This window comes from Orycteropus afer, unplaced genomic scaffold (genome assembly GCF_000298275.1).
Source record: "Orycteropus afer afer isolate SDZICR_OR568_19922 unplaced genomic scaffold, OryAfe1.0 scaffold00040, whole genome shotgun sequence".
NCBI lineage: Eukaryota > Metazoa > Chordata > Mammalia > Tubulidentata > Orycteropodidae > Orycteropus > Orycteropus afer.
The window spans coordinates 1,427,158-1,449,447 of NW_006921627.1; the positions used below are offsets into that span (position 1 = coordinate 1,427,158).

General features: G+C 39.9%; 1 protein-coding gene across 1 annotated transcript in view; it reads right to left on the bottom strand.

The window, feature by feature from the left end:
- Nucleotides 1-7,281: 7,281 nt before the first annotated feature.
- Nucleotides 7,282-22,290, bottom strand: part of LOC103193867 (cat eye syndrome critical region protein 2) — a 230,873-nt gene continuing 215,864 nt past the window's right edge. The window contains exons 10-19 of the mRNA XM_007937176.1: nucleotides 19,471-19,600; nucleotides 18,289-18,326; nucleotides 18,111-18,202; nucleotides 17,742-17,868; nucleotides 16,059-16,450; nucleotides 14,878-15,006; nucleotides 13,837-14,680; nucleotides 10,402-11,827; nucleotides 9,063-9,174; nucleotides 7,282-7,287 (exon numbers count right to left, since the gene is read on the bottom strand). Of these exons, the coding sequence (XP_007935367.1) occupies nucleotides 7,282-7,287; nucleotides 9,063-9,174; nucleotides 10,402-11,827; nucleotides 13,837-14,680; nucleotides 14,878-15,006; nucleotides 16,059-16,450; nucleotides 17,742-17,868; nucleotides 18,111-18,202; nucleotides 18,289-18,326; nucleotides 19,471-19,600 (3,296 nt within the window). The remainder of the gene's footprint in view (nucleotides 7,288-9,062; nucleotides 9,175-10,401; nucleotides 11,828-13,836; nucleotides 14,681-14,877; nucleotides 15,007-16,058; nucleotides 16,451-17,741; nucleotides 17,869-18,110; nucleotides 18,203-18,288; nucleotides 18,327-19,470; nucleotides 19,601-22,290) is intronic.

The window sequence follows — 22,290 nt, forward strand, 5'->3', positions numbered from 1 at the left end:
GTCTGTTCATGTCTTCTGCCCATTTTTTAATTGGATTGTTTGTCTTTTTGTTATTGAGGTGTTGGAGTGTTCTATAAATTCTAGAGATAAGTCCCTTGACAAAAGGCATTTGTTGCATAATAGCTTAATATTAGTCCATTCACTTCTCATTGGACTCCCTGGTAATGGTTTGTTTCCAAAAAGAGCCCAAACCTGGATTCTTTTCTATTAATTTCTATTCTGTTAGTAGCACTCTCAGATAATGTAGAGATTAGGGTGAAACCCTACTGGGTTTATAAAATTAAGAAGTGTTTCCTCCCAAAGAAGTATCCTTGGGTGGTGCAAACTTTTGATGTGTTCAGCTGCTAACGGAAAGGATGGAGGTTCAAATCCACCCAGAAGTGCCTCAGAACGACGGCCTAGATACATACTTCCAAAGACTCAGTGAATGAAAACCCTATGGGGCACAATTCTACTCTTTCACACAGAAGGGGTCGCAATGGGTTAGAGTCAACTGACTGGAAACAGGTTATTTTCCTCCTAATAACAGGAATTGATTCAGAGACAAAAGAAGTAAATCTTTAACCAGAGAGGCTTCTTTGGATGTTTCTGAATGTTGCAATGGAAAGTTTATAAGAATTCTGAAACTAATCCACAATAACAATGTATAGTTTCCTTTTTTCCACCTAAGTCTTGTCCTAAACCAGCTTTATTTATTTATTTGGAGGGGGGGTCTTGCAAAGATAAATCTGGGAACACTACTCTAAACTACTGTATTCAGTTAACAGCTAAGTTTTTTGTTTTTTGTTTTTTTTAAATAGGGTTAAATCCTAGCATTAAATGAAACTATCAACTGTCAACTGTCAAAAAATTTTGGCCTTTGGTGAGGAAGCCACATCATTGCAGAAAGGGTTCCATTCAGAAAAAGAAATACACCAAAGTGTCCTGCAACCCTACCTCACCACGACAAGAAAACAAGTCAATCAAGATAACAAAATCTGGGATTTACTGATGATCTTCATTTTAAAGTTGATTTTTCTGTGTTTCAGAAATTATATGGAATCCAACTACTGAACTACAAAATGCTAATGAAATAATTTATACAAGAAATGCTTTAGGAGAATTACTAAACAGTGAACACAGATTTACAACAGCCAAAGGATGAAAGTCTCCAAAATATATTAGTCAATAATCATATATCCATAATAAAAATATAACAAGTAGAGGTTAAAAACTAAAAGATACCATCACTTACAAGGTTATAAACATGGGTGTACAACAGATTTATAAATTGGTGTTGTAGGATTTTTACTGAATGAGATTGCTTATTTAAGGATACACCTATTTGATGAAAATATGGCTAATTTCTACCTATTCTCTCTCGATACCAAGAAGAAAAATCCTCCCAGGAACTGGAAATAAAAAATTAAATGGACACCATAAAAACACTACCTTAGTTAGGCTTATAGTACTTCCAGCCACTTGTAATTCAGTGCTGGCTCCAGGGTCCAAACCAAACCAAACTCACTGCCATCGAGCTGGATCCAACTCACAGTGACCCCTCCTTCGGTTTCCAAGTTGGTATTACTACGGAAGTAGATTGCCCCACCTTCCTTCTAAGGAGTGGCTGGTGGGTTTAAACCGCCAGTCTTCTGGTTAGCAGTCAAATGCCTTAGGCACTATGCCACCTCGAGGTGACGATAATGCCCCCATTATGAACTTTCCTCTTTACCTAAGGGATCCCCAATCCAACCTAGATTCTGAAAACCAAACCCACTATCGTCAAGTCGATTCCGAATAATAGTGACCACCAATGGGTTTCTGAGGTGGTAAATCTTTATGAAAGTAGATTGCCCAGTCTTCTTTCTGCAGAGAGGCTGGTGGGTTTGAACCCCAATCTAGTTAGCAGTCAGATGCCTTAGGCACTGTACTACCAGCACTCCTAGATTCTGAAAGGAAGTCAAAATTAATGCGTAACAGATACATAACATTCTGAAATCTAATACATTTTTTATAGGTGTACCAAGGGCTAGGGGTTAGGTAGGAGATATTGGGCATGGACACAGCAGGTGGTAGTTGACCCCCCTCCCAGGTGGTTAAAGTATTTTATCCCTGACACTGTTTAGAACTGTCAGTCAGTTTTATTATTGTTTTAAAATAAAAGTTCTCTACAGACACTGCTCCCACTCTTCCCCTCCCTTGGTACTTCTGACCTTTGAGGAGTCTTGATGAAGCAGAGTTGGTGAACTGATGGCATCATGGATGATACCACCGTGGCACATTTCACATCTTTGGCTGGTTGAGAGTTTGCTCTGAGATTAAAGTGACACGTGGACACACACCACACGCACACAACAAAACCTTGCTATTTTAAGAATGTACTTTATACAAAATAACCAGTTCATATGGAAATAAAATCTACAGACCGCCAAGGATCAAAAAGCTTTTTAAAAAGTTCTTTTAAAAAAATTATCCAACACACAATATCGAACTAACTATTGAGGTAAATGTCGCTCTCAGTAAAACAGGGAATCAGCAGACCACGACAAAATATACACAAATATAAAAATAAATAGCATTCCCCTTTCCAGTACTGGCCAGGAAAGTTCACACGACTTTGCAGCAGGAGCAAAGAATCCCTGACACGGTGCCGCAGGCTGTTGGAGACTGACCTGGGCCCCCAGGACCTGTGTGGAAGGCAGCAGTGAGGTACCCGAGCCCCAGAGGGAGGAAAAGCGTGTCACATACAGCACACTGAATGGGGTTCAGCATTTCAATAACTTACTCAATATCCACACCCCTGTTCCCACCCCACCCCTTTCAATACCACATGCAGGACAATCAGCTGGTTATCAGTTTTTTCTACAGGAGAGGTATGTCAGTGCCCTGGTGCAGAGTGAGAGAAACAGATAAGGTAAAAAAAGAAAAAAAAACCTCAAGCCAAGCCCAGAATACAACTCCCCCTAAATCTCTGTTTAGCAAAGGTCTACAGAGCAAAGAATGGCAGAATACAGAGTCTGGAGACAAAGCTTACATCATAACTTAATTTGAGAGACGTGATAAAGCAGCGTTCACCCAAGTTCAGTTTGCCCAAAGGGAAAGCAAGACTGTTCGAAGCCTGCATGGTTCAGAAAGAATCCAACCCACTAAAAAAGAAAAAAGGAGTTATGCCTAATTTCTTCTCAGGTAGCAAGCCTTAATCACATTCTTAGTTACTCAACAGTGATGTGGGTCCATGTAACCAAGCTTCCAAGTATCCTTGCTGAAGCTGTTGTCTAAAGAGATATCTGCAGGAACGTTGCATCCCAAAAGTCTATGGGACAGCAAAATAAATGGCTCATTAATATATAAACCCAGCTAATCCAACAAGGGTCCATGAGAATCTGGCCAGAGGGTGAACTAACAGACAGACACAAAGGTGCTAATAATATTAGAAAACGCTAAGCCTTTCACTTCCTTGAAAGCAGAGGATGTCTGAAAGCAAGTCAGCTTCCTGACACTATGTAACTGTCCTAGTCTTGGGGACTGCTGGGCTAACACATCATGTGAAATTTCAAATTAGGTCTGAAAAACAGTATATAATTAATAGAATTGATCTACAATTTAAACAACAGAAATAAAAAAGTTCAACCTAGTGGTATGGACTGAATGCTTGTTGCTAACATCCGTAGTGACTGCAACACTGGGATTTTGTGTTTTGGATGGTTACAAGAAGCACTTTCAAGTGCTGAGGGCTAGGCTAGAGTAAATGTGAAGTTAAAGCTCAGGTCTGACTAAAGGGCACAAACTATAGCACTTAAGGTTTCAATACACATAAAAGTAAAGATAAGCATGAAAAATTTTGTCTTGTGAGGGCTGTCTGACGTGGGCTCAGTGAAAAATAAAACAACCATTAATCAAAAGTTCACATGAACTACCAGAAGAACTACACCAACCTACTAAAGGAGAGATGGAGTGGCTTAATTTCATTTTAAGGGGTGGGTAAAAGTTAAATGAACAAGGATCTTGCATATTTTGTCCTTATTCTCCACGTGCATCCATCATAACACATTTTAGCCAACAGCTCCTGCGACTTTTTTTAATGAATAGATTCTGAGGAAAAAACGAAACAGAAACCTTCCCAAAGGCCCTACTTTTCTTAATCTTTTATTTCTCTTGGGTCTGGGGGCAAAAACAGTTTGAAACTGATTAGCAACTCTAATAAAGGTTAGTCATGAATGTTGAATCAAATAAGTATGATCGTATTTCTAATTATCCATGGATCTTAATTATCCCTTTCTGGGGACCATGGAGAGCCAGCACACTGACAAGCAACAGTGACCTACATCTTGAAATGTCCTTCTAGCCTGAGAGCAAACTTTTTTAGGAACACCCTTACACACTACTTCTAATTATAACATCACATAATCACCATTTCTCTAGTGGAGATGATGGCAAATCCATTTGCATCTGCTTTAAGACATAACATCTGCTTAGGACACTTGGAAAGAGAAGTGCTAGAGGAGAAAGAAAAGATGAGAAAAAAAGATAGATCCTGCCTGGGAAATGAATGGTTTTGTGGTTTCCAGCAGCTTGTGAACCTGTGTGTTCCTGCAACCTTGCAGCTCCTGACAGCTTGTAACAGGTCTGTCAAAGACCACTAAAAGCTTAGGAGACTCCAGATATAAGGAGATGAAGCCTGATACCTATAATGTCCAACCAAATTCCCACAGGGATGCAGTGAGGCTGACAATCTTGCTGTGGCTCTTGTTCACAGTGTTATAATTTAATACAGTAGTTCAATTTCCTATTGCTCTTCCTTAATATCTTCTCACCTCTATACACAGCAAGAAAGGAGATCAAGGATGAAAGAAATTACTGATTTCTTCCTATACTGTTCACAGCTTCTCTCCAACAAAAGGTAATTGGAGGAGGGAGCTGGAAGAGCAAGAAGAAAGGGTTATCTGAACAGTGTGTGTACCTGGCTACTCAAATACCATGAAGAAAATGGGTACAAATGAGCCCAACTATTGCTTAGAGTCCACACCTACCCATCTCCTATGTTTTTTTCAGCATAAAACATCCCTGACAGCTTTAGCACCATGGTTAGTTAGGGAGAAGTCACAGGCCTGTCACTCAAACCAGCTGTAGCATGAAGACAGGGGCTGTCAGTGCCAGAATGCTGTAGCCCTCAACTAGGCCTAACCAGTCCCAAACGAGCCATAAAGCCCAGTTGGTGTTATTCTCCTCCCTGCTTTTGTACAAACACAGAAACAGAAATAGTAAACTTTCAAGCATATTAGCTTATACTAGCACAAGGGCAGACTGAGCTCTTACCACAAATATTCTGATCTGTTCTTCCTGAAGGAGTAATGCTGATCTCTCTTAGACCAGATTATGGTAGTGATAGATTTCTAAGAATTAGGACAAAAAAGGGACCATGGCCTCATAACTCATTCCACTTTTCATTTTAAATGCTTACAAGTTTCTACTAGAGAAAAATTCATATTTTTGTGCACCGCACCTCAGAGGCCTCCCTGTTCCTTACGCAACTACTCTCAACTCTACCTGAGCCCTAAGCCACACCACTTCTCTTTAAGATTTCCATTATACTGGAGCTAGTGTCTTGGGTTCCATCTATATAACACAAATGTTCCACATTTTTCACATTTCCCACTGACAGCATACATTTAGCAACTTTAAACATGACAGTTCCACATTTTATCTCAAATTGGAAGGAAGGGTTCTACTGGCCCCTTCCATGGCTGAAATTGTTAAGAAACTAAGATTATTAGTTTATGGAAGCTTTTCAACTATCCCAACAGCATAATTAAAAATATGCCATCCTTTACAAAAAGCTGTGATTTCAGGACATATCCCTTAGTTTTCTTTTCTTAGTGGGATATTAATAAATTTAAAACATATGAGCCCTAACTTTGGTGGCATCTCAGCTAAAATCAAATACAAGATGCTAAACAGGGAAAACCCAGTGTAATTCACTTCTAAAACTGTAACGAAGAATTTAATACTGTAAAAGTGTTTCCCTATTACAGACATGACAGATGATTTCCAAGGATTTGTTCTTGATAGCTATTTTAAATCACGCCTGATTCACTTAAAATGAATAAAAACTATATATACTGAAATATTCCTAAATTCAAACTGTAAATCTACAGAATATATTTTTTCCTATTAAAAAACTGTGCAATATCTTTACTGATACTAACATATACAAACCTGAGTAGTCACTTCCACAAAATGTGATTTGTGTCAGAAAGCTCTGTCTGAGGCTTTCTAGATCATAGTCCTGGGCAGGTCCACCAGAAGAGGACAATTCATTTAATCTTCTTCAGAGTGAAATACTCTAATGATCCCAATGCCTGATATTGATTTACAATTATCTGGTAGGGCTGGTGGCAAAATCAGGACTAACAGGATTTGAAGGGGCACCGCTTTCTCAAATCCAGGACTGGGGCCATCAGAGTGGGAGAGCAGCCTGTCTACTGGGTTAAAGCCTCTGCTAAGCCATGTGACAGCACTCTGCCTCTGAACTGAGAAGCTAATGGTTAAGGGGACAGGAATAACTGTACACTCTTAGGCTGATTAGAAGGCCTTCAGCTCTTAAGGACAGTCAGTCACTAAAGAAAAACAGTGACATATTACAAGATAAACCCTTATTTCCAGCTCCCAAAATGTATTCAGTGTGACATGATTGTAAACAGTTAAGGATCACTCCAGTGCTGTGTGCCCACCACAGTTGGGATGCCCAATTCTTCCAAATCCCCACCCACCCTTCCCACCTTATGTACAATACATTCACCACCAACAACAAAAATTATTTTAAAAGGCAACAGGAAACTTCTGTAAACTGGACCCAGCTCCAAACACATTAATACTACAAGTAGTAAATTATCTCTCCCTTCCCCAAATATATACCTGAGTTTAGCTGCTCATGAAAGTTTAAAAACACCACTCCATTCTTAAGTATACCCCCCTTCCCCAAATCTAAACTTATTTTCCCTGAATGAGAGTCTCAGGTCTTGGAAAAGTCACCACAAATTCCAGGTTCACTTGCTCTTCTTGACTATCTGTATCAAATATGCAAGAGATCCCTGACCCAGGATCACTGCAGGCTGTGTATTAACCATCTAAGGAGTGTACTTCTAGGGCCTTGTGAATGCTCCAATTCTGGGAAGGCAAGAAGTGATGCACTATGAGGGTGGGGGTAGGAATAGATATGGATGAGGATTATTTCCCCAAATTCTTCACGTTCCAGTCTTCATGTGCAGCTTCCATTTCCTTAGGGGATATTTCCTCCTTGGACTAGCTCTGAAAGAAAATAAAATAAAACACAAGTGTTAAAAATACTTAATAAACCAAAAAGGGAAAAGGTGTACATGCTCCTGAATACCTGGGAAAAGACCTTTTTGTTGTTTGAAAATTTTATCATGGTATAAAATATAATTTAAAATCTGCCATTTTAAACATTTTTAAATGTATAAACCAGTGACATTAATTACACTCACAATGTGGTATAACTATCACTCCTATCTAGTTCAAAATCATTTGCATCACATCAAAAGGAAATCCCCTGTACCCACTAAGTGACCATTTTTCATTCCCCCTTCCCTGGCAACCACTAATCTGCTTTCTCTCTCTATGATTTTACCTATTCTGGGTATTTTATATACACATATCATATAAAATGTGACCTTTGTGTGTAATTTCCTTCACCTAGCATAATGTCTTCCAGGTTCATCCACATTAGTGTTAGTTCTTTATTCCTTTTTCTGGTTGAGTAATGTCCCTTGTACTCTTGTACTACATTCTGTTTATTCATTCATCTGTTGATGGCTATTTGGGGTGCTGCTAATAATGCTCTAATGAACACAGGTGTACTCTATCTGTTTGAGATCCTGCTTTCAACTCCTTTGGGCATAGACCTAGGAGTGGAATTGCTAAATTATATGGAAGCTCAGTGTTTAACTTGCTTCACCATCTTATATTCCCATCAGCGATAGAAAATATACTAAATTTTTCACATCCTTGCCAACACTTATTTTCCTTTTTTAAAAGAATAGCCATCTTAGTGAGTGTGAAGGAGCCCTGGTGGCATGTGACTGCTAACCAGAAGCCTGGCGGTTCAAACCCACCAGCCACTTCTCAGAAGGAAGGTTGGGTAATCTACTTCCGTAGTGATACCGCCTCGGAAACCCAAGGAAGGGTTCACTATGAGTCGGATCCGACTCAATGGCAGTGAGTTTGGTTTTGATTTGGTTTGAGTGGGTGTGAAGTGGTTATCTTATTGTGGTTTCGAGTTGTATTTCCCTGAAGCATAATGATACTGAGCATCTTTTCAGGGCTTTAGTCTTGTCAGTCATGATTTACTTTGAAAGGGTGGGCTCTAAAATCTTTGACCTCATTCAACCCCAGCTGCAAGCACTCAGACACTGTAAAACTTCTCGCATATTAGGGAATAATGATAATGATGATCGGAATTACATCGTGTGGGTTGAGAAGATTAGCACAGTGTCTGCTGGCATAGAAGCAGCACTCAAAATGTAGCTACTATTCTTCTAAAACCTAACTGACTAGTCTCTCTCAAATGACTAGATGGAAAGGATAAAATGGACAAAGAATTATATCAAAAGTAATGTCAGTAGACTATGTGGGGATAAAATGGGGCAACAGGAAACTTCTGTAAACTGGACCCAGCTACAAACACATTTATACTATGTGTAGTAAATTATCTCTCCCTTCCCTAAATATATACCTGAGTTTAGCTGCTCATGAAAGTTTAAAAACACCATTCCATTCTTAAGTACACCCCCCTTCCACAAGTCCCCAGCTCCCTAAACTTGATTTCCGTATGAGAACAGAACATGTGGGAACAAGAAGGAAGCTACATCCAAAGCCCTCTTCTTCTTCTTCTTCTTTTTTTTATTGTCAAGCCACCTGGACCCCTTTTTAATTTGATTTCTGGAAAAGTTTCTGTACCAACAGGGCATTTAGAAGATTTTTTGCAGAACAGCAATGAGGTCCTGTTTTATTTCCGACCACCCAGAGGAATAAGGAAAGCTCTAATGAATTCCTATAATGCTTACCTGATCCAGAGGAAGTGTTGGGGGCTTATGTGGGGGCAGCTCTTCCTGCGATGCTGCTGGTGCTGGGGTCTTTGGGAAAGAGGACTGTGAGTGGACAGGATGAATATGCATTCTGTAAGCAGAGAGGAAAAGTTAACAATTAAGGAAGGTATATTAATGATAAGAACAAAACTTTAGGTTTATTAATTAAGGTACTGCCTTAATTACCAGGTGATTAATAATGGGATGAGCTGATAGCACGTGTTCCTGGTATGGTGCAATGAAAAACACATGATATCACCTATGTAGTATTCCTGATAAAAGTGCTCAATTTGATTGTAAACATGAGGAACAATGAGACAAATCCAGAACCTGGGACATCTTACATGAAAACTGGCATGGATACTTTGAAAAACAAAGCAAAATAAAACAAAAAAATGAAAGGACGACTGATGTAAATTAAGACAGCCATAACAACCAAATGTAAAATTGTGATCCTTGCTTGGACCTTGGGTCCTGGCAGGGGATGGGGGGACAGAGAAAGAAGAGAAAGAAACACAGTAACAAAAGACCTTCATGGAAAATTTAAATATAGATTCCATATTAGATACTATTAATGTTATTTTCCTAGGGTATAATAATGGTTTTAAGATTATACAGATGTGTGTCCTAAAGAATCTGCAGATGAAGTGATGATATCTGAAACTTTTCAAAGGGTTAAAAAAAAGGAAAAGAAAAGAAATAAAAAAATAAACATTTAGATAGATATAAAGGAACTTTGGTAGTATAGTGCCTAAGGCACTTGACTGCTAACCAGAAGGCTGGAGGTTCAAAACCCACCAGCCACTCCTCGGGAGGAAGGCTGGGCAATCCTACTTCTGTAGTGATACTGCCTCAGAAACCCAAGGAAGGGTCGCTATGAGTCGGGGCTGATTGAACGGCACATAACAACAAGATAGATAAAAAGCTAATATGGCAAAATGTTAATAAACAGGATGTTGGGAAGGGTGTGGGAGGTGACACAGTGGGCAGTGGTACAGGGGCAGACTCTTACCATGGTCAAAGTGTCTAAATTGTGCCTGTGCCAACAGTTCTCAAATTGTAGTTAACAAGTTTCCAATATAAAAATCTAAATAAAGTCATTTAAATGCCAATTCCTTTTAATGAGTTAAAAAACATAACAAAGATAAAACTCAGCTTTAAGCAAGACTCATTTCCACCAAGTCTCCAAGATCAATGATTTTCATGCTTTCAGCCCACTTTAGTTTATCTTCATTCCTAGGGCCATTTTTCTTTTCAGAATTCACAATCTTTCTTTTTTTCAAAAACAAATAAAAAACCCACTGTAGTGCAAACTTACCCTGATGGTCTGTACATTTCCTGGAAAGGTCCCCTTATCCCACTTCCAGTGCCAATTTGTTCCATCATTACTGCTTGAAAGTGACCCATGCCTTCTTCCTGGCAGCGGTAGATAGGGCCCTCCTGAGGGAGGCCATTAGGCTGGGCAGCCACTGGATGGTGAGGTGGGTGAGCAGCCACAGGGGAAGAATAAGCTCTGGGCTGGAAGTGACTGGCTGGCCGCTGAGGTGTATAAGGAGGCCCTGTTTGTAGCATCACACCATGGGGTGGGAAAGCAGATGAACCAAAACCCATCCCTGAATTCAGAGGTGGAGGAGGAGGAGTTCCATATAGGTAGTCATTGGCTGACAGTGAACTTTGTCGCTTGGTAGCTGCATTATGGTTGTCCAGGTCTAGAAACTCTTTGGGACTCTCTGGCCTCTCCATAGATTCATCCAGCTTCTCTTCCTCTGGACCAGGATTCTGCCCATCAGTTGGGACAACCTTACTAGCTACTGCATCCATCCGGTTTGGGGAAGTTAAGGCAGCATGAAGTGTCTCACAGCCTTGTAGGCTGGCCATGGCATTCTTATCTGAGAAGAGGGGCCTGGGTGGGGGAGGCTGAGTAAATGGAGTTCCACTTGGGCTTCCTTGGGGATGGAGAGGTCTCTGCCAGTCAGAAAAGCCCTGTGGACATGCGTAATAAGGAGTTCGCTGATAGAGATGGTAGGAAGGCTGAGGTGGTGGCTGGTAGGAATACCTCATTCCTTGATGAGGGCGGTATCGGGGAAAGATGCCAGAATGAGGGTTGTTAGACTGAAAGCCCCTAGGGGGGAAATGCTGAGGATGTGATACTGTGGATTTCCCTCCCATTACAGGGCCCAAACCTTGTAGGCCTGGACTGATGTGGTAATGTGCAGCTGAATTTGGATATTCCAGGCTTGGCATATACAGTGGAGAAAACTGGCTTACAGGGCCTCCCATTAAACAGGGATCTGGATTGGGAGGTGTAGTTGCATTCTGTCCTGTACATGGCATGGTTTCCTGCAATGTTTTGCCTCTAGGGCAGAGAGGCTTTTCTGAACCACTACCACCAAGACTCTTCCCCTCTGATCCACAAGGAGATGCATCACCAATCACTCCATTTTCAGGTACAGCCCCTCTCTCTGCCACAGTAGAGAGGTCGCTCATACATCCTTGGGCGACTGGGCTGCTGTAGCTGCTATCTGAAGGCCAGGTGTTCTTGGCCTTGGTTGCTCTGCAGTTTTCTCCAGATTCTGAAGAGTCGCTTTTGAGTTCTGGGCCCTCTGTTTCCCTTTCTTGGGGTGAGCTCTGTCTGGTACAGTCAGTCTGCAGGGGAGGTATAGGGTGAGGTAGTTGTTTGAGGTACACCCCCTCTGAAGCACCAATGCTTGACGGTTTGTCCTCAAGCCCAGGCAAGGGCTCTGCTGCAGGAAAAGTGAAAAACAAAATAAAATGGTAGCTGAAATGACAATACTGATGGAAGTGTAATGAAAGGAAGATGATAAGCAGCCAGATGAGGAAAGGCAAGGTTGAGGTGGATATAAGTCCCTGAAAGGGGTCCACTCTTCCCTATGGAAAGGTAGATCTCTGATTGCTGCCCCATCAGAATATATAACCTCTATAGAAGAAGAGCTATTCTCCATGCTACTCTCAGTACTTGTACATAATGGGAACTCAATCACTATCTTTTAAATGAATGTGTTTATCTTGTCTGGATGTCTTAAAAGCAAATGTCTAAAGCATGAAACTCAAACAGAAAATTCAACCAAATTAATAAACTAGACTCAAATTCTTAATCTCAACCTCAGAATTCCTTATCTCCCTATACTAAATCAAAAGATGAATATGGTCTTCTTAAACCTTTTTGGGAAGGAACAGAACTTTTCCTAGGTGTATGTTCAGAATATGTCATGTAGAGATTATGGAATCATATTTAGGACAAGAGTAAGGATTCATAATGATCTTTAAAGATCTAGTAGGATCTCAGGCTACCTGTGAATCTGGCATTAAAATTAAAGGTATGAGCTATGCAATGAAAATTAAAACCCGCACTTTTCATTATTTGGTCAACATAAAATATGGCAACTAACAGATTTATCTACAGTTTCTTCTAAGGCTTTGCAATCCAGACATTATCTGAAACCATTACTAGAAAATTCTAATAGAGCTGGGATTCACAAAGTAGTTCTTTCCCTGAAAGAAATACAGGAAGCAAGTCTGAGTTCTAGGCCTACCATCAATTTCATGTGGAATCTTTGTATTTTATAGAAGTTCAAATATCTTCATTTTCCATCCATGTACTAAAAATTTATATGCAATATACGCTAGACATCTATCTTAGAAAATAAGCTTTAATTACACAAAGTATTCTATTCATCTCTCTCTTCCAGATTAAAGTTTACTCTTAAATCGTATTTTCACTTCAAGATTTTCTAGATCTCAGTATTTTTCATTTGTACTAAAGGCATAGTGCCTAAGGCACTTGACTGCTAACCAGAAGGCTGGCAGTTCAAACCCACCAGCTACTCCTCAGAAGGAAGATGGGGCAATCTACTTCCATAGTGATACTGCCTCGGAAACCCAAGGAGGTATCACTATGGAAGTAGATTGCCGAACCCTCCTTCCGAGGAGTGGCTGGTGCGTTTGAACCACCAGCCTTCTGGTTAGCAGTCAAATGCCTTAGGCACTAGGCACCGAGCTCCCAAGGCATAGAAGGATAGGAAAATTAGGCTTTAAGTAAAATTCTTAAACTGATTTCATATTTTTCAAGGCAGTAATTTTTTTTAAAGGCAGTATGATAATTCATTGGTTGAGAGCAAGGACCTTGGAGCTAGCCTGTTAGATTCAAATCTCAGCTGTACTACTTAAAACCAAAACCAAACTCACTGCCATCAAGTCAATTCCAACCCACAGCAACCCCCAATGGGTTTCTGAGGCTATAAATCTTTACAGAAGTAGACTGTTCCATCTTTCTTCCACAGAGCAGCTGGTTGGTTTGAACTACTGACTTTCCAGTTAGCAGCCAAATGCCTTATCCACTACACCACGAGAGTTGCTTTTACCACTTACTAGGCTGGTGAAATATCCAATATCTCTGTGCTACAATTTTTCTAACTGTAAAAAGAAAGATAATACTAATAACAGCTATCTCCAATATTTATTCGGAGGATTATTTAATACATGTAAAACTACCCCCACCCCCCAAAAAAGGTGCCTGGCCCAGAAGTTACATCTGTATAGTGGTCATTATTACCAGAAAACCTTTTGGATCATTGGACTGAAAACAATACTATGGTTGGTCCAACCATGAGAAATTCAATAGAAGGAGGCTGACACTAGTTTTCATTTGGTTTGATAATCTGTGTGACAGGATTATTCATGCATTAACAGTTTAAAGAGCTGAAAGTCAGAGAAATGTGACAATATAGATTACCTCGGTCATTCTCAGGCTCTTTTGTTTCACTGTTATCCTGTGTCCTCCCAGGGTTCCCCAAGGCAGGCTTTGGGGCTGATACACTTACTGATGCTGAGTGAGCTACCTGTGGAAAAGGGCCAGGTAAATGGGGAGGAGTGGGCTGTCGGGGGTGGTAAGGCACACCTGGTGGGCAAACACGGGAGGAAAGCTGTTGCATGGCAATCATCTCGGGGCTGTCCATCATAGAGTCCCCTCCTTGGACCCCCCGCAGAGCCTGGGAGGGTGCTCCATACAGAGAACTATGCACTGTGGCTGGAGGCTGTAATCGATGTCCAGTAGATTTACAGGGTGGTCGCATATACCCTGAAGAAGGAACTCCATGAGGTAGAAAGTTTGATTGTTCAGTCCACTGGTTTGGAGGAAGAGGTGGTCTCATCACTCGGGACTCCATCATATGACCAAGAGTACGAGGCTGGTGAGAGGGTCCTGGACCTAGCGGGGGCTTCTCATCTGGCCCCAAGGGTCCTGGGTTTGTAGCACCATGGTTTCCATTCCAGATAGCAGAGTGTACTCGATTCAGGTACTTGTATGATCGGTACATGTGGCTGGGAGGAATTTCAGAGCTTTCAGGGAAGTCTGGGTGTCGGGTTAGAGCCCCACCAGGCCTAGGAGGAATAAATCCAGGCTGGAATTGAGCTGGGGGATACATATTTCCCTCCTGACTGGGGCCACCCATCTGCCCAAGCTGCAAGGATCCAGGATGTGATCCCATGTTAGAAAGGTGTGTCAGCCCCCCACACACTTGCTTCTCTTCAGGTGCTCCAAGCCTGGGTCCTCGGTGGTTGTTAATTCCAACTGGAGGCTGTAAGAAGAAAAAGAGAAGAAAGCAGATTTCACCAGACTCATAGATTAAGGTAGGTCTTCTCATGAGCTCTATCCACAGGGAGAGACACATCAGGATAGGCTATAAGGAAATAAATTTAACATGGGAAGAGGCTTTATTTTAAAACATACTTCTAAAACCCTCCAAACCTGCGTTTTCTGCTTTCATTTGCTTACCTGCATAGGAAAGGGTTGATGCTGTTGAACAGCCTCTCCAGGGTGTGGTTCTGGGACCCTAGAGGAGCCATATAAGTTGGCAGGATCTGATCCCTGAAGAGGGCCAAATGCTCCTGGTACTGCTGGCCTCTGGAGGCCATTGGAGAAAGCAAGAAGGAAACAGAGAGAGAAAGCACAGACATTAGGTAGTGACTGGGACTTAACTAAAGATGAACCTTCTGCTAAAATAACAATAACACAGACCACTGACAGCTTGGCATATAGTACCAAGAAAAGTAAGACTGAAAGTACATGGTCTTGTCTAGACCAGGACTAGACCCTGAGATCAAAGCAATTTTCCTCTCTAGGAGATACAAGGTTAAGTTGGTGTTTCTCAATTTCTTCTTAATATTGCACCATAAAGAATCCTGCTGGCATAGTGCTTAAAGCAGTTAGATGCAAACTGAAAGTTTGGTGGTTTGAATTCATTAGCTGCTCTGCTTTTTAAAAGATTTATAACCTTGGAAACTTATGAGGCAGTTCTACTCTGTCCTATAGGGTTGATATGAGTCAGAATAGACTTGATGTCAGTGGGTCTGTTTTTTGTTTGGGTTACAGACTTTATGGAGTTTCTGAGTGGTCCAAACTGTTCATGTGTTTGGCTGCTAACCAAAAAGTTTAAGTACACCCAGAGGTACCAAGAAAGAAAGGTCTGGTGATCTACTTACAAAAAAGCAGCCATTGAAACCCCTACAGAGCACAGGTACATCTGAAACACATGGGGTTGCCATGAGTCAGATAACTGAATTGATGGAACTAGTTTAGTTATGGTTTATAAAGAGCATTCTTACCCATTTTTCCCCCCTAATCACATCTGCATCATGAAATTTTAACACCATAGACAGACTGTATGCTTGTTTATGTATTATGCATGTACCTGAGCTTTACATATAAAAAGGTTATCATTTTATTCTTTATTCACTCCTACAATAACAATTTTTGTCCATGTTGAGATGCATGGATCAAAGAATTAAGAGAAAGGAGATTTAAACTAAAAGGTAGAATAAAAAGGGCAGATGGGGCAGACAAAACATACATAAACAAAAAAATTACTTTGGAAAAGAAGCTAATGAAGTAGCTTTTACATCTCTATGACTTCATCAACTAGAGGAAACCACAACAGCATTTAGGCTATTCCTTACCATCTGTTTTAAGAGAGGAGCCTGGCTGGGCATCCCACCATAATGCAGGGAACGAGAAAAGCCTTGGCCATTGGAAGCACCCAGTTCCCGGGGGGGCTGGGTTGAATTGCTGCTCTGATCGTCCCCAGAAGAGGAAGCACGACGGCGTGCAGGGGGCAGTGACTTCCCTCCATTCTCCACAGGTTGCTGTTTCTTGCCAGGCCCGTCAGGTTCTCTGGAGCGGGTCCAAACATGGCTTGCACCACTTCGCCCAGCGCGATTCCGTCTCTTCTCCCGCTTTTCATCCTCTCTAATCCAAAATTCTTCATCTGTGTCTCCATCTTCACCAGGAAAATGCTTCATCATTGCCCGATGGAAACACCTCTCTAAATTGTCAGACATCTTGGTATACTCTATAGTCATAGGAAGATACAAGGAAAGGCCTCAATGTACAATTTTTATAGGCCACAAGACAATTCTGTTACTAATAACTGAGAAAAGATATTATTGGGGTAATCCTTAGATTTAATTCAACTTGAGCGCATATTATAGTCTAGGGATATGGATACTTGACATGGTTTCTGGCCATAAGAAGCTCAAGGTGGTGTGGTATGCCTATGACTGTGACAATGACTCTAGGACTATTATCCCAAATCACAGTAAAAATTTAATCATTTAAGGTGTCACCAACTTTCCATAAAAGGGATATAGTTTTTCAGCCTAAATCTCTAGATGGTCTCTTCTTAAGCATTTCCTATGGTAGTCCTTATAATTAAGCTTAAGGTAGAACCCGGTATAGAGGGAAGATACAAAGAGCTAAATTTCAGAAATACTGATACAGTCAATGGATCTACTGAGTTTTCAAACTGAGGTATTTTGAGTGAAAAACTCAAACAGCCCCCAAGTATAAGAAAATTGTAAATAAACTTGTCTAAAATTATTGTTCACTTTTCAAACATCTCAAAATAACTGTATTGGTACAGGGGTGGATGCATAACAGATAATTATGATGGTGGAGAACATCCCCACAAGTAGAGAGGTATAACATAAGGATTCAAAGTGTCACAGAATGCATAACTGAATCAACGTTTCTGTACCTGGGAGCCATAATTACTTTATCAGAGTTCTATTCTGATGATTTCTTAATAAGATTTGAGAGTCAGCTCCATGTAGGTTCAGTCTGTTGTTGTTGTTATGTGCCATCGAGTGGGACCCAACTTATAGCGACCTCTCCTTGGGTTTCCAAAGAGCTATCACTACGGAAGCAGATTGCCCAACCTTCCTTCTGAGGAGTGGCTCGTGGGTTTGAACCGCCGGACTTTTTGTTAGCAGTCAAGAGACTTAGGCACTATGCTACCAGAGCTCCTAGGTTCAGTCTAATCTGCGAGTAATTGTCTAAGTTAAGCAGACAGAACAATCTGTACAATCTAGGTCCATACTGGTCTCTAGGATGATGAGCAATAACCTCAGCCCAGTTAAATATTAGCTGCCCCCTCTTCTAGTGTGGGACAGAAGAGAATTCCTGGCACATATAATGTGAGTGGTGGGAAAGGCTGATCCCATGGCTCTTACATGCATTCTCTTTATAGTCCTGGAGAAAGGTTCAAATCATTACGATATATATTTCTAAATGGGAAAGCATTTTATACTTGATTATAATGGCACAGCAAATGTTCATCCAGAGCAAACATCCTCCCCACTTACCACTACTTTCACCATTGTATTTTCGACAATTTCTGAACATAGTCTTCATATCATTTACAAATTCCTCCTTGGTACAGTATAAACCTCCATTTAGTTTCTTCTCCATACTTGAAATATCCATGGGGACCTAGAAAAGTACACAAAAAATGTTTAATTACAATATACAGGAGAAAAACAAAACCAAACCAAAAATCCCTTAGTCCCTATGAGGTTGAGGAATCATGCTGTTGTAAGTCACCCAAGAGCCTAATATATATCCAGCATGATTTTCAAGGAACAACAGTTAAACAAAGCAAATGAAATAACAATAACAAAACCCAAGACAGACACACAAGGTACAATAGGTGTAATTAAAAAGATAGCTTTTACCTTAATAATCTGGTAATAATTAGGGGCATAAGATTCATCCACAGGTTCCAAAAAGGGCCAGGAATCTTTGTGAGCCTTTACCACATCTAGAACTGAAAGTCAACGAGTAGAGCTTACTTCACACATTCACACAGGAATACTTCTGTCATAAACATAACAGTTGATAATAGGAACTGACCTTTATACATGGCAGTGAAATCATCGTCCAACTCAAAGCTGTAAATCATAAAATAAGAAATTAACAGCAACTCTGATCACCTTCTTAACTCTGAGTTCAATCATAGTCATACAGATGACTGAACCAAGATTTGAAATATTTCTAATAATTTTACTTTGATACTCTGTAACATTGATACTACTCCCTAAAAAAAGGAAGATGATGGATTACATATCTTAGCCAAAAGGGACTAATTTTCCTCATCTCTAAAATGACAGGGTTGCTCTAGATGATCCAGAATTCAATCTATGATTCTCTAATGTTATTTAACAGCATATTCCTTCCCAGGTTTTATTTCATGCCAATGATTATTTTTGTGAGATAAAGAATAATAATCCTATCTATCTATCTATGGAGGAGTTCTGGTGGCGTAGTGCCTAAGGCATCTGATTGCTAACCAGAAGGGTGGCAGTTCAGACCCACCAGCCACTCCTCAGAAGGAAGGTTGGGAAATCTACTTCCACAGAGATACTGCCTTGGAAACCCAAGGAGGGGTCGCTATGAGTCAGATCTACCTCAAATGACAGTGAGTTTGGTTTTGGTATCTCTCTATAAAAATACAATTTTTATGTATCACCAGCACTTAACCAAAATTCATTTGTAGTGTAAAAATTATGTAGAATTGAGAAGCTCATGAGCACTGAATATTTACTTGCTTGCTTGCTTCCTGAATTTTTAATTAAGAGCAAAAAAGAGATAAAGCACCCAGTTACTTCACAGAAAACAATTTAAAAATGCCAAAAGATTTATAGAAATTAGAATAAACTGCTCTTCACACTTCCAAGAAGCAGTTTTACATTATAATATTGGTTCTGATTTCAACAGCTTTGTGGAAAAGATTACTGTGTTCCTATTGGGTCCAACTCCACAGCACATAACAACAACAACAAATAGGGTGAGAGCAAGATTATGAGAGAGGAGAGAAGGGGACACAGTGTGTCTCTATGTGCATACCTAAAATCATCAGTGTCAGCTGTAGGTTTATCTCCAATCTGTCACTTACTATGTTTTCCACACTTTAGAATGGTGAAACCATTGCCTAGTTAGGGTTATTAAGGATTCAATGAGAAAGGAAAGTGTGTGGTACAATGCCTGAGTGTGAACAAATGTTACCAACTGTTGTTGTAGTTATGAAATACTCACAGGTCCTTGGTCTTTTTCTCTTCCCTCATGGGGGAATTAGGGTCCAGATGTGAAAGCTCCGGGGGGAGCTCTTTCCCTTGAGCCAACAGCCATGCCCGTTCTTCCCTGAGCTTCCTCCTCTTAGCTCGATCTACAATGAACACAAAACATTATGGTACAAGGGTTGAATATCCTATGGTGAGTATTTTGTTTATTGTTTTGAAAGAATGAAGAAACACAGATCACAAAAGTAGTGGCATGAAATTATATTTGTTACTTTCATTTTAGTAGTAAGGATGTTTCTGTAGGTGGAGTACTTTACAAAAAATATAAACTAGTGGGACCCATTCACCTTATTCACACTGTTCTCAAAATAAGGTGCTGGGTGGTGGTAGGGAAGAGAGCAAAGTAGAAGCAAGCAAACAAAAAGAATTAGAAGGAAAAAGAAAAGTTAGAAGGTTGAATGTGCATTATCTTTCTCTATCAGAAGCATTTTCCTACCATTCTATAAAAAAAAAACTACACTGCTTTTGTAGGACCAGACTCTCAATCCAGACATACACAGGATGTTATACGCACACTTAAGCATTCAAGGTTTTGCGTTTACAGTGGCAACCATTCATACCAATTGTCTTGGCTCCCCATCCCTACCACTGGCAGCATGGTCCTATTAAACCAGTAGAAGTAGAAAGTTTGGCTGAGAACTAGGAAAAGATGCCAGTTGAAATTGGTAAGGAGCTAGGAGAGAGAGGCAAATTTTTTTCTGGCTCACAGAGATGACCATGTGAAGTACACTTGGCATTCACTTCTAGTCTGATAGGGTACTACTGTCAGCAGGTAACAAGGTCAGAAGTAAAGGAAAGAGGTGAGGAGATGAAGAGGAGCAACAATGTCAGGCAGCAAAAAAATGGTGGAAGAAAGAGAAGCCAAGACAGACTGTCTGTTTTCTCCCCCAATTCTAATTTCTGTTCTACAAGGGAGACGTTTCCTACTTGATCACTCCTATCAATGCTGCCTACAAACAATTTTCCCTGACAAGTTCCATCTGAATTACTTTCATTTATAAACTCAGAGTAATTTGTATCTGCTAACGAATCAAAGGCATATTGATATTACCTTTTATTATTTTTTTTTAACAAAATTATTTGAAGTTTAAAGAAAATTATAACTAAAGGAATGATTACTAATGCACCTATCTAATGGTCAAATCTTAACATTTTACTTGAATACAGTAATTCATTACATGATTATGACACAGGCTAATAATCCATTTTCTAGTTGATTTCAATTTATGAATTTTGCAAATAATACAGTAATGGATTATTCATTTAACACATCATCTCCTGCTTAGGTATGAGAGATTTCTAGGATATAAAGCTATCAGTTGAATTTCCAAATAGCAGGCAATGTATATATCTACTTTATCAGGCATTGTCAAACTGCTGTCCAAACAAGTTTTATCAATGATTGTTCCAATAACCACTTGAAATATTTCAGACTCTGTATGATAAAAATATCAATATTTTCATCCAGCTAATGAGTATGACATGGAATTTTGTTGGATTCATTTGCATTTTTAGAACCGGAGTAACACTGAACATCTTTTTGTGTTTACTGGCCATTTTCTTTTCCTGTTAATTTCTTGCTCATATACTTGTCTTTTTTTCTATAGATGGATAGATTTCTTTAAGATTTAGGAAAGTGTTTTTTGTAAGATGAATACACCCACTCCTGACTTATGAAATGATTAGGTTTCAAAGACCAGGTTGTTATTTGAAAATTGCCATTATAAGAAAAGGATGACCACATCAGATCACAAAACGGCACATAACCACATCATTATATAACTGATAGTTACATAATTAGATAGTAGTTAATTATATCATTACTTAGCTCCCAAATCATATCATTACATAATAAAATAGTTGTCAAACTGTATTATTAAATAACTGCCAATGTCACTCTCACCTTGGCATTTGTTACTTCCGGATGTATGTGTTAAAGTACAAAATAGTCTGAGTTTTGTCATTGTCATATGTATGAAATGCTGGGTAATAGCATAGTTGATAAGTGAGGAGCTTGTTTTTTGGTTACGTGTTAATCTTCCTCCATTCTTGTGTGTCTTTTAACTTTGTTAAGATGTTTTCATCATATGTGAGGTTCCAAAAAATATAGTCAAAAATATTGATCTTTCTCCTTACGGCCTAAAAAAGTTCCAGATAAAGACCAAATTGGTTAGAAAAAATAGGTGGCTATTTTTAAGGTACTGTGGAAGGGAAGAATTTATTATGAGAAGGGATATTAATCCCCCGCCCCAATCAATAAGTAATCATCTTGATACCACTTACTGAAAAAACATGTTATCATCAGCTTTTTTTACCTAGTGCTTTTAGCAGCCACTGGTGATTAACCAGGAGCTCTGGTGGCATAGTGCCTAACACATTTGACTGCTAACCAGTAGGCTGGCGGTTCAAACCCACCAGTCACTGCTCAAAAGGATTAGGCAATCTACTTCTGTAGTAATACTGCCTCAGAAACCCAAGGAGGGGTTGCTATGAGTTCGATCCAACTTGATGGCAGTAAGTCTGGCTTTTTTTTTTTTTTTTTGGTGATTAACCAAGGTTCCAAGAGGAATTATGATGCAAAGAAAAATATATTGGGTGACTATTCTCTTAATATTTCTAAGGATGATATATACATAGTACCTGTAAAGATGAGTAAGGAAGAAATTAATTCACTGTATACAATGCATCTTATTCATTGTCCAGCTCTCACATGCATACGAGGCGATTGGAAATATCATGGCTTGTGTCAGGCACACCTTAGTCCTCAAGGAGATAT